The sequence below is a fragment of the Eulemur rufifrons genome, chromosome 15 (assembly GCF_041146395.1).
Source record: "Eulemur rufifrons isolate Redbay chromosome 15, OSU_ERuf_1, whole genome shotgun sequence".
Classification (NCBI taxonomy): domain Eukaryota; kingdom Metazoa; phylum Chordata; class Mammalia; order Primates; family Lemuridae; genus Eulemur; species Eulemur rufifrons.
In genome coordinates, this window is record NC_090997.1 from 70,665,864 (window position 1) to 70,679,130 (window position 13,267).

Sequence of the window (13,267 nt, forward strand, 5' to 3'; positions counted from 1 at the left end):
ACATTCTCTTATTCTGAGAAGGAAATTAAGAAAATAGGATTTCGCCAGATATATTTCCCCACCTCCTTTGAGACTTTTGCTGGTGATAGCCTTCCAAAACTAGAAAAGAAGCTCTATGTCAGCTGTCCCTTCTGCCTTGGTACTGTACTGTGAAAATACAGAGCTTCAGAAGAAACAGCATATGGGTACAGGTGACATCAACAGCACATTCTGAAAAGTAGTTCTGTACATAAATATGAAATGTCATTTCTTCCCCTACGGGAAAATTTTTAAAATGACAAATCAGCTTCCTGGATGGAAGGAGAGTGGATTCAATAAGTGTACTTGATTCAGCAAAGGGATAGGAGGAATTATAGTGAACTGACATTACAAATAATTTTGCCAGTGCTTATTACATGAATTTGGGTAAGTCACTGCTATTTAGTAAATGGGATTGAGAGTGAATAAAATACATTAAAAAAAATTCATGCAAGTTGCCAAGAAGAAATTAAAAGTATTCCTATCAGTTGCCAAATGGTTACCCAATTTCCTCTAGTTTAACTTGAAAACATCAGAGAATACATAAATGAAAATGGCACATTATTTTTCACCATATACAATTTGTCTGTCATTTTTGAAATTAAACAAAAAGTTTTAATGTAAAATATAATGCAAAATAAGGCCTTATATAAAACCTCAATGCCTTAGTTAATGAATTCCTGACAGAAATAGACATGAAAGGTAATAGAGGATTTAGTATTTACTAGCTAAGTTTTCCTTTATGTACTGAAAAATATCTCCACAGTACTCTAGGAATAGATTTAATTAAGGAAAAATTCACTTGGCTGTTAGAAATAAACACTAAGTAAAGTTAAACACACTTCAAAATAATCCAATTTCTTATATGTATTTTAAGAGAGGCCAGAACTATTTAAATGATATCAGCATCTTACAATAATTGACTCAACCTTTGCAAAGATGTAGTCCATACCCCTCTCTATTAGTTTTAGTAGGCTTTCATTCAATTTCATTATCTTCCAGGAAGCAGTAGGAACTAGCTTCAGAGAACCTTTCAGTAGAAGGCTGGAGCCATCATCATCTCCAGGATTTTAAACTTGGGATTCGTAGGTCCTAGGCAGGCTTCCATTGTACTGCCAGCTTTTGGAAATTATATAAAAAATCGTGTACTCAGGAGTATGCATGTTATAAGGAGAGGACCATGTTTCATCAGAATCACAATGTGCATGGTCTGTGAACCCAGAAAGTTTCACAAAATAACTACTGAATTAGCCTACTTTCCAGATTACAAACAAGCCTCAAGAGTGATTGCTCCAAAGACAAATCTTGAGTAGCTGTAAAAGATTTAGAACCAGGTCTCTTGATAACCAATTAGTTTAGTGTACTACTTTGCTCAGATCATTTTTCTCAGTGGGCAGGTAGGAAAAAAAATGAGTGAATTGTGCACAGAACTTTTGTGACCACATTTTGTTTTAAGTAAGAGAGTAGACCTTGGTAAGAATACTATCTATAAATACAAAGTCTGAAGATATGGAAAGTCTGCATGAGCCAAATAAAAAACTCATGGGCCTCCGAACAAACACTAAGCTGCTTCCAATCCAAGCTCAGACCCTCCCCTGCCTTAAGACTCTATAGTATATGCTATGATCGTCAAGCTGATCGAGAAAGCCTTTGGACTCCTTTAAGGGAAAAAGAGATCCCAAGACATCACATTATACAATAGGGAACTACCTCAATTTAACATGGCCCAGAGGTGTGGACTCCCCAGATCCCATTGCCTCAACATGCCCATCCTGCTCCCAAACACACACACACACACACACACACACACTTGCTCTCTCTCTCTCTCATAGACAGGTACAGGATGATTTCAAGGTATAGCTATATAACATTCAAATGAAAACAAAGCATAGCATTTCACAAATTTATTTATTAAGGGAAAAATAAAATAATCAAATCATGATTAATTTCATAATTTTTCATGATCAATTTTAGGGCAGAATGTCACTAAAATAAATTAAGAAGAAATGTGCATTAATCCTGCCAAAACACTCTATATCTTCTTGGGCTATTTAAAACAAGAAAGCATTTTCATTTGTATGTATGCGTCAATAGGTGTATAAACATCTAAGTATATATTCTAGCTCTACCATTTATTTACTATATGATGTTGGGCAAATTACTTAATCTCTCTGTGACTAGAGTTTCCTATTAGTAAAATGGAGTATTGACCTTACTGGATTGTTGTAAGGATTGTATGTGGTAATTCGAGTAAAGAGCCTATCACATTTTATGATGATGATAACAGCTATCAACACCATCATTACCATTATCACAAAGAGACACATGCTATTACTAACTTATGGGGAAGAAGGAGTTAAGAAGGATGCCTAAGACAAAGCTCTTTATTAATGAAATGTTTAAGCTATCATGAAAATTCAAACTATTCCCTGGGAGAATACCAGGAAGTCTGTTCAGCCCAGGTGTTTCATTGGGCCACATTCTCAAGGACTTGGCATACTAGGGTTCTCCACCTACAAGGGGTAAGACAGTTGGATTGACCTGGGTCAGTGGATCAATTGCCCTTCTCTCCTTACATCTGTGAGCTGGGCAGCCTCAGGTGGTCCCAGTCTGTTACATCAGCTCCCTGTATGGGGGATCTGATTAGTCCAAGTGTTGTATCTCTGCAGCATCTCTGACCAGTAGCTTAATGTAGTAAGTGCTCTGAACAATTTGCTTCCTTGGAAGTGAAATGCTTTGACAGCAACTTAAAAGATAATGGAATGCTCTTGGTACTTATGGAGAGAGACAGCATCACTGATGCAATGTCATTACGAAACAGGGAAAACCTCAAATCATGTCTGGATTGAATGACTCTGTTGGGGTCATGCTATCCCATGACAGGGATCCACCTGAGGCTATGGAACACTTACAAGCTAATAGCTTCCAGCACAAGGAGGATCTCAAGACTCTCAGTGGGGTCCATCTGTCACTGGCATCATACAAGTAATTATCCATATACTGTCTCCTTGTTAGGCAACAATCTCAAATATTTCACCTTAAAATATGTTGTGGAAAATGAAGAGTTTTACCTTTTCATATTCAGCAATGCCCAAGGTATTCCAGAGGGAGTATGAAATGCAGGTAGCAATTTTACCCCAAGTTCCACTGCTTTCTTTCGAAATATCTGAAAAGTTAAACAGTTAAGTAAGCTACTTTTGCAAGCAAAACAAAATGTACTATACCATTATCTCATAGTTAGCACTTTTCCACTTTAAAATTTTAATTATCTTAAAAAGTGTTTCAAATGAATAGAATTACCAAGTGAAGCAAGAATGGTCCAGTGACCACCACACTGTGGGGTAGTTATTCTGAATCTTGGTTGCACATTAGAATCATGGGGGGATACTTTAACACTATTGATGTGTGGATCTCACTCCTGAGATTCTAGTTTCTATGGTTTGGGGCTCCTGGATCAGGATTTTTAAAGCATCACAAGCAATGCCTAGTGATTTCAATGTGTAAGCCAGGGAGAGAACCCTGTTGTCAGAGGGTAAGTCCTGGACTGAGAATCAGGAGATTTGGTCTTAACCCACCTTCAAGTCAGCACAGTTATTTACCATGGTATAGAGAAAGAAGTTGTTTTAAAAAGACATATTATTACAAGTTCTCTGTCCTCTCAGCCCCTTGCAGCTTTCACTTTCTCTAATGTTAAGTTAGGAGATATGGAAAACACAAAGTCAAATTAGGTACAGATTCTGCCCAGAGTTTAGTAGGGAAAATAATAAATGCACATACATACCTAGAACACAAATAAAATGAGAGCAGGAGATGAAATCCTGTAGTATTTAGCTGAGCTCAGTAAGGCAATATGGTGGATATAGCACTTAGATGAGGACTGTGTGCAGCATTTTACTGGGGCTCATAATACCAGACACTGGGGTGAGGCGTGGGAAGTAAAGGGGGAATCCCTGGGAAGTCAGTGCAAGCACTGAAGGTGGCAGATGGGGGTCTGAAGAATAAACAAGGAACAGAGCACCAGGCAGGTGCCTGGTCCCTTCTCCTAGAAGCCGTATGACTGAGCATGGTGGGCTGGGAGCTTACTATTTCCTTCTGCCTCCTCCTCAAACAAGGGAGAAGTGAGAGAGGCCGGAGGAACCCTGGAGAGCATGGAGAATTGAAGCAAATTCTCTCTCAGCCAATGGGGACGCATTCTTTAAAGCAACTGTCGAAGTCACATGTGGCTTCTCCAGAGGGATGGGCTCCAATGCGTAAGTCCTGCTCTAAGACCTGAGCCTCCCCAAGGAGAAATCTAGGTACTTTGGCCCCCTGACTGAAGGTGATCCAGTAATACCAATCCTGAGGCTACTTCCCAAACCCTACTCTTTTGGAATCCAACTCTCATTTAATAATGGAAGCTAAGAAAGAAATGAGTTTTAATATGAAACTTTGGTTGACAATCAGTTTAGATAAATTGACATTCCTTGTATACAAATTAAGACATACATCTGTAGCATATAGAAAGTGCTAAAAAACAGAGGTGCCATTTTTCCCACAAATTATTATTATAACTTTCATCAGAGGGGACAATTTCCTGTATCAACCACTAACAGTGTATGGAAAGAGAGGAGAAAGAAAAAAATTGAGCAAAGGGTATATTCTTTCTTCCTTTTCTCTGCCTTACTCTAGATAATTCCACGTTGTCTTCTGCTGTAAGGATTTATCCAATCGCTGCCCAGCCATCTGTTGACTGTCTGGTTTCTACCCAACTTTTTAAAGTGTTAATTAACTCCTTGTCAAGAAACTTACATAAGACATAAGTTAAACTATGTAATTAAAACACTATCTAGGATATAACCATACGGCATGGGAGTTAAGGGCTCATGCTTTGAAGCACGATGCCTGTGTCTGAATCTCAGCTCCACGTCTTCAAATGGGACAATCTTGGGCAAGTTGCTTAATCTCTGTCCTAAGCTTCTTTGTCTATAAAATGGAGATAACAACAACATTTATTTTTTAAAGGTTGTGGAAAGAATAAGTTATTATATTTAAAGACTCATAGTAATCACTCTTAAAGGATAGTCATAATTTTTATGGTGATAATGATAAAAGTGTCGCCCCAAGGATTTGGCTTTTATCCAATAGCTGTTTTGGTGCCTTCTACCTACTAAGGTTCATATTCTCTCTTCCTCCCTATGTCTCTCTCTGTGTGTTACTCTCCACCTGCATGCCCCTCCCCATACATACTCTTAATCATAAGCATTTATTCTCAAGAGCTAAGGCCTCATTTCTTACCACTTACTTGCATTCCTGAATTCAACTTTCCATGTGAGCTCTAGTTCTTTACTTCTACCTATACACACATCACAATTTGGGGTCTTGTTGTCTTCTGAAACTTAACATGTCCAACACGGAATCAGTCATTTAAAATTATTCCAGGAAAATTTCCCCAGTTCTATCATTGACATTTATTGTTTGGTCTTCTGGACTAGAGAAAGCAGGCATTTTGACTTTTGATATTTATAGCTCTTCAGTCACAAAGTTATCTTTGTTAATTCCTCTGAAATGTCTTGTATACAGCTCATTCCCTGATACAAGCATAGACTATGTTCTCATCACCAGGTACAATGAAATTTATGATAAAAAAGAAGGCCTTCCTATCTAGCCTCCCATAATCTTTCCTTGTTTCCATTAATCTGTACCTATATTACCAATTTGCTCTTTTTACTATACAACTTTCTTGTTCAAGAAACCATAATGATTCCCTCTGTTGTCTAAAACATTAGGTCAAAACTGTTCCACTGACTTTTCAACCAGCGCTATGAATCAGACCTGTCTATCATCCCCTGTTCCCTCAAAGACTGCTCTGGCTCTAGCTGTTGAGTCTTCATGGTCTCAAGCATTCACGCAAATTCAGTCCATCTTAGCATCTTTATTTACACAGTTCTCTCCTTCTGAAACACCCTCTTCTTCCTCCTATTGGCCAATCCGAATTTACCCATTCTTTAAGGCCCAAATCATGTCTCAACTCCAAGCCAAGATAAGATCCTCACTGTCTGTGAACTCCCACACTGACAACTGGTATCACACAAAGCAGTATATGATTATAGAAGGCAAGATATAGATCTCAATGTTTTCTTGTGTGTCCTCTCTCGTGTCCCCTAATAATTTTCTTTTCTTTCTAAAAGTAGAGAAAAAGACCTCAATTTCTCCTTTGCTGCCTATTATATATCTCCAATCCAGTAATTATCTATTTAAATTTATTGGTATTACCATAGTGCTATGAGTAGCAGGTGGGAAGATATTTACATTCTCAGTTAACATGTAGGAAAACAGTGGTCCTTTCCCATCTCAGGATTTTTGCACTTGCAGTTTCCTCTGCCTGCAAAGGTCTTTCCCTAGCTCTTTGTATGCCTGGCTCATTCTTATCTTCAGCAATCTGTTTATATGTCCTCTCTTATGATAGGTCTTTTCCTAACAACCCCACACAAAGTTGGCCACCATCATTTATTGTTTGTCATATAACCTTGTTTATTTCTGTCCCTCTATTTATCACATCCTAATTATTTTATTTGCTTACTTGTTTATTGTTTGACAACTCTACTAGATACAAGCTCAATGAGGGAATGGACTTTGTCTTGTTCCAGCATCCAGCAAAACATCTGGCTGTCAATAAATGTTCATTTAATAATTGAATGAATTAAAGATTAATTAACATACTTGGGGCATTGTAATAAGAAACCATTGACATTATAGTGTTTGCAAAGTGCTCTGTCCTATTCCACTAGTTGCTACTATTTTCAAGTAATTATTATTTTAACTGCAAATATTCTCAATCTTGGACTCAATTATAAAATATTTTTGGACAGTTAACCCATTGATGCTTTAAATAAAATCATACATGAGGCTGGATCGATTTCAATTCTTAATGTTTGATTTGTTCTCTCCTCCTGAGATCTGATGAGAGGTTACTAGAGGAGGAACCCAGATTCTAAAAGAGAACATCTTTCTACCCAAAATGATGAGCATGTAATAAAACTAGCTTATAAAATTAATATTGCTAAAAGCATGAAGGAGACATGTCACAAATCATTTTAAAGGGCAATTAAGTTTTAACTAACACATCTTAGATGATGTGTGGAACAGCACATTGTTACAAAAAGTGCACTAAATGGTACTTCAGTGCCCCTGAAAACTGGGACAGGAATGATGGGGAGAGCACCAGAGCTGGGCTGGTCACTTGACACTTCTGGTTCTCAGTTTCCTGGTGAAATGGAAGATAAGGGCTGATAATTCCTACTTTTGGTTTATCACTGGACAGGCTAGTATTCAGAAGCCACAAAACTAGTACCAAAATGTGGCTGGCAAAAAAGCAAGGTGAATTATCATTTTTTTAAGACTGGAAGTGTTAATTTGCCACCCAATTCTTAGTCAATCTTGGTTCCCAGGGTTTGTTGGTACCTATATTTGGTAGAGAGGATTTTATAAATTTAAGAGGGCAAAATGAAAAATGACAGTCATAAAATATAATCCCTACTGATAATAGAAGACATTTTTTTTAATGACCATTAAAAGAAAATAGGGTTTTTGTACAACCAGCAATCAGTTAAAGATGGGCTGACATCTTATGATCCAGTAAGAATCTTCTAAAAGATTTTTGCATTATAGAGATTTTGATTACATTCATAGTAAAAGTCAGAACTAATATAACTTGCTGAAAGAAGGGTGGTAAAATATGATGAAATAGCTCTTTCAAGCATGTAACTAACAAATAACTTTAAATAAGAACTATTATGGCCTAAAGTTATGAATTTCAAAATAACTACATCAAAATTGTATGTTTTCATTATACTTAAGTAACATCATCACAATCTTACTGCTGTTTTTGATTAATGGTTTAAAAACTTCAAAATATAAAATCTATCAAATAAACACATTTATCTTTTCACTTTACCCTTACAGATAGTATTAGACAAGGTTGTAAACAAGATGTATGGCTTTCTTTGCCTTTCTAGTTTGCAGTTCCCTGAAGAACTACATAAGAATATATACATGCCAGAGCAAAGAGTAAGGAAAAAAGAAATGAGTAAGAACAGATGGCTCTGGAAAGAAACATTTTTAGTTCAGACATGCTTCAGTTTGAAATGCACAATCACTATCAAAGCCTTTCTTCAAATGCTCATGTTGAAAACGTCACTGTTAAAAGATCAAACACTAATTCCCCATTAGTATAAGCAGAGTTTACCTGTTACTCATTTTCACTACATAAAGCTTTCAGCACAAGATGCCACTGATAAGATAAATATCTTCAGCTGAAAATAACCAAAATAACCCATATATCAAGTGAGTTGATTAACTTGCACGTACTATGGGCTAAATTCAACGACTCAACTTGTAAGTACTTATTGAGCTATTCTGGCTTTTCAGTTTAGAGTGGAACCTCAAAAAGTTTAATTATCAGAATAAAGATATGTAAAAATAATAAATCCAGCAGAAATTTAGAGCCAGAAGAGACACCAAATGTCATCTAGTTTTCTAATCCTGTTATACAGATGAGGAAACGGGGGTTCAGAGAAGCCCTTTTCTCCTAGGTAAATGCTCTGATGTGGGATGGTTTGCTGACAGCCACAGCCCAGCGAGTAGCAGCTTCCTGCCATCTGAGACACATGTCATCCTTTTGAACCAGAGGGACTCTCCTCTGTGGGCAGACCTCTTTCCTCCTTTCTTCTAATCTTCCTATTCTCTCTCTTTAATTGGTTGAAATCTAAAACTGAAGTTGTCTTTTTTAATTAAAAGAATTAAATGTAGAATGTTCTAGTGCATAGACATTTTATGCATTATGAACTACATTTTTTAAAAAAATGATACATTTAATTAGATTACTGCTTTTGTCAATTGTTTTTCTTCCTTGTGATTCAATACAACAAAATTCAACTCTTAGCCTTCAGGAATTTAGATGAAAAGAATGTTATTTATTTTCCCAAAAAATAAAAGCAACTTATTTATTCAAAACTAAAAAAAAAAAAACATGCATGCTAACCTGACAATAACCATGGGTTATAACCAAGAAGAATCAATATAACTGTCTCTCAGACTTGCATCTACTAATATAGGAAAGCACAACATTTAAACAAAGGAAAAAACTTCTGATTATAAGTATAATTAAAAAATCTAAATGTAGGATGTTCTAGTGTATAGACATTTTATAATAGATTTATCTAGCTTTTAAAAAATATTTATTCTCATGAAAAAATTAACAAGTAGTAAAATCTTAAAAAGAGGTTGCTTCTATACTATCCCCTCGTCAACATGACTACATGTTGATAAATGAATGAGTAAAGTTGTATCCTGATATTGATTTTTTTCCTGCCAGATGACTTTCTTTTCATTCCCTAGTTCCCGAGTAGAGAGTATTTACAAAGTTAAGAGAGCAAGATGAAAACTGGGGAGAAATACTGAGGAGAATTTCACGCTGTTGTTCAGGGTAGGCATATCACCACTGTCACCATTTGCACAGCAACAAATGCCACCTACTCCTGGCAGCGTTTCCCTGCACACCAGCCAGAGTGAAGGCTGCCTGGTGACAGGCACACTGAACTGGGGGTCAGGAGCCCTGGGGTCCAGGTCAGGGCTTGCTACTCACCATCCCTTTAACTTCTGCCCCTGGTATTTAAGGCCATGAGCTTGTCTTATTTAATCTGTCACAATGAAGACAGGTCACCTCACTGCTCTAATTTTCTCTTTTGTAAAATGAGAACACTAGATAAGACATTTTTTGAGGAACTTTTCTGCTCTTAGGATATGGTTTTGAGACTCAATAAGCACTTACTATATGTTTACCCATGTGGTAAGGTCTATAAAGAGACATACAAGAAAAAATAAGATCCCTGACCTTAAAGAGCTTATAACCAGGAAGGCAAGTCAGCCATATAAAACTATATAAGCATAAAATATACAACAACAGTGTAAACTAACATATAAGTAGAGAATAGATTATGTGATATACGCTGTAACTATGGGAATAAAAAAAAAGTGAGTCAGGTCTTAGTGGAGAGGTAAGGTTGGAGAGGTGGCACTTATGTGGGTGCAGGTGTGTGCTTATTTGGGGGTAGGTCAATAGAAAGCAGCATATAGCCTTTCATGATAGAGAACAGGTGGAAGTTTAGATTAATAGGTCTAGAAAACGGTAAGAAAGAAACAGACAGATAAAATAAGACAAGCTCATGGCCTTAAATACCAGAGAGAGAAGTTAAAGGGATGGCTAACAGAGTATATCAGATGTCTTAAGGAAGTTCCAACACTCATTACCTTAGTGCTTCCCACTTATGACAAGTGGAGTGATTTCTGGGTCATCAGTGTTATGAGAAATAGGGCCGGGAGAAAGGCCGTATTTCTCACTGGTTATGGAACTTTTCTGAGTTGTAAGATGCAAACATACATGAATGACAACACTAAAAAGCACTATATCGGCTATCTGATAGAAGGAAGATCTTGGGAAATAATTAGGGCCCTTCAAAACAAACAAACAAAAACATTTCCCAAGAAAGTATATGTTTGTTGTAGAAATAAATGAGGAGGGGTCTGGGAGGAAGAAATAATGTGATGAAAATTATATGTCCTTCTAATACTCATTCAACATAAAAGTTAAAAATACACAGAAATGGGAGAGGAAATCCAGGGGCTCTACAGCTCTCGTGCTTAGAATTATCCTTAGGTGTAGCACACACTGTGTTATCATAGACATTCTAATTCCTAAAACACCTGCTCAAGAATAATAAATAACAACAGCAAGAACAATAAATAACAGCAGAATAATCCAAGCTATTATAATAATCCAAGCTATACAGTGCTGAAAGCTGGGTTGTCGTCAAGCTGCTCATTCGATCTTCACTTACTTTAAATGGGAAAATCACCAACATGAGTTTAGAAAAATAAGCAGTATATAATATTGAACAATATTTAAAATTATGTAAATATGCCTAATAGTTTCTGAACATACATTTCACATCAACAGGAAAGCATCTTTCTTTTAAAAGATATAATGCCTACTAAAGAGATGGAATTATGAAAGCATATATTCTTCTATCTGGCTATGATTTCTAATAGAACCTGCAGAATCCACATATAGAGGGTAATATATGATACCATAGTGTTGAAATAGGGGCTGTTCTATTTACTATTCCTCTTGCAGGCAGACATCAGAAATCACTTAAAATATACAAAATCCAGGCTGGGAAATCTTTGTTCAATAAAAAGATGAGCAAAAAAAATGACAGCCTCATCTATGCAAGTACAGTGGGACCTTTGTATCCTGGGTTCCACATCTGTGGCTTCAACCAACCACAGATGGAAAATATTAATAACAATAATGGTTGGATCTGTACTGAACATGCACAGACATTTTTTCTTGTCATTATTTCCTAAATACAACCATTTACATAGCATTTATATTTTATTAGGTATTATAAGTAGTCTAGAGAGAATTAAAGTATATGGGAGGATGTGCATAGGGTATATGAATATATATGAGTATATGTATATATACCATTTTATATAAGGGTCTTGAGCATGTGTGGATTTCGGTATCTGCGAGAGGTCCTGGAACCAATCCCCCACAGACACTGAAGGATGGCTGTCCATTGTGATTCCCTGACATTTTTGACTTATGAGGCAGTCTATGCTAGTGAATTTTTCCAGTTCATTGAAGCTCACCTCTGAAGAGCTTCAAAACATTTATAGTTTAACCTTTTAATTTATATCCGTTTTAAAAACATGTTTATCTGCTTTTTGATTTAGTGAATGTACAGTGATCCTAACAACTCAGCATCACCATTACATGCAGACTACGTGATCTTGAACACTCACTGAACCCCCTTCTATGCCTCAGTTTCTAAATATGTGAGTAGGGGATCATTCTCCCAAATTACAAGGTAGTTATTAATATGATTAAATGCACAAGTAGTTTTTTAAAGAGCAATAACAGTTATCATTCTTCGCTATAAGATAGTGGTTCCCTCAGGAATAATAGAAGAATATTAGGCCTTTTGTCCACACACTAAATGGTCCAAAAGCTACTGAGCTATTATGTCTGCTTGCTGTAGACCTACTGCTTCTTTCTGTTATTAGCTATCAGTTCATTACGAAGAAGACCTCTCACTGTTGTAGTGTATTCGTCCTTCTAAGTTGCTTATTTTGTAAACAGTTGTCTGCAAGAGGGCCTGAGAAATCACATGTCTCCATTGTGTCTCTCTTATAGTGAAGGACATGAGCTTCAGGACATGTGCCCTTTTTGTGAGCTTTGGGACATATGCCCAATTTATAGGCGTGAAAGAGCAATGAATTACCATATTATTTAGCAGTAACAGTTTGCAAATTTATAAAGTAAACAGAATAACTATGTGCACATAGGTTTTGTTTCCTTTTTAAAAAATATACAATGTAAGATACTCCTTCAACATTCTTTTTAAGCAGATGTAAACCCACCTGGTTTGCATCTAATCCCATTAGGCTGGTGCCTTTTTATTTCTGCATAATCTTCCTTTATCATATATTATACACTGATAACTCTAAATTGCCTTTGAGCACAAAGTCCACATGTCACCTGATGGATGAACATTTTAAGTTATCAAATGGTGACACTGCTGGACAGAAAATTTGGTGGCAATGCTATTTTTGTCTTATGTTTATGTTCCTCTAGGCAAGTTAACTAAACTTTCTTAGCCTCAGTTTCTTCATCTACAAAATGGAGAAACATATCTTTGCATCTTACAACTCAAAAAAGTTCTTTTTTGCCCCACATTAAAATTAAATTTTTATTTCTTTTTTATTATACAGTGAGTATATTCTCATTACTGAAAATCATAAAATTAATAAAAAATATAGATAGAATCCTATTAATCCTGTCTACTCAGACACAACTATTATTAACATCTTAAGTGTCCAAATGGTATGGATTACATTTTTTTTGAAAAATGGCATCATTCCATATAGGCTATTTTGTAATGTTTTAAATCCACTCCCATCCATTTAGTCTATATTATATACAACATTCTATACCAGGGGTAAGCAAACATTTTCTGTAAAGGGTTAGGCAGTACATATTTCAGGCTTTGCTAGTCATATGCTTTCTCTCTCTCATTTATTTATTTATTTTTCTTTTATAATCCTTCTTTTATAAACACCATTCATAACTATGGTAGTACAAAAACATTTCTCAGGCCGAATTTAGCCAGAGAGCTGTAGTTTGCTGACTCTTGTTTCGTATCAATGG

The 13,267-nt window shown here is 36.2% G+C and overlaps 1 protein-coding gene across 1 annotated transcript in view; it reads right to left on the reverse strand.

Moving 5' to 3' along the window:
* Positions 1 to 13,267, reverse strand: part of MAN1A1 (mannosidase alpha class 1A member 1) — a 160,336-nt gene that overhangs the window by 67,184 nt on the left and 79,885 nt on the right. Inside the window, exon 6 of the mRNA XM_069487757.1 lies at positions 3,090 to 3,184. Coding sequence (XP_069343858.1) covers positions 3,090 to 3,184 — 95 coding nt within the window. The remainder of the gene's footprint in view (positions 1 to 3,089; positions 3,185 to 13,267) is intronic.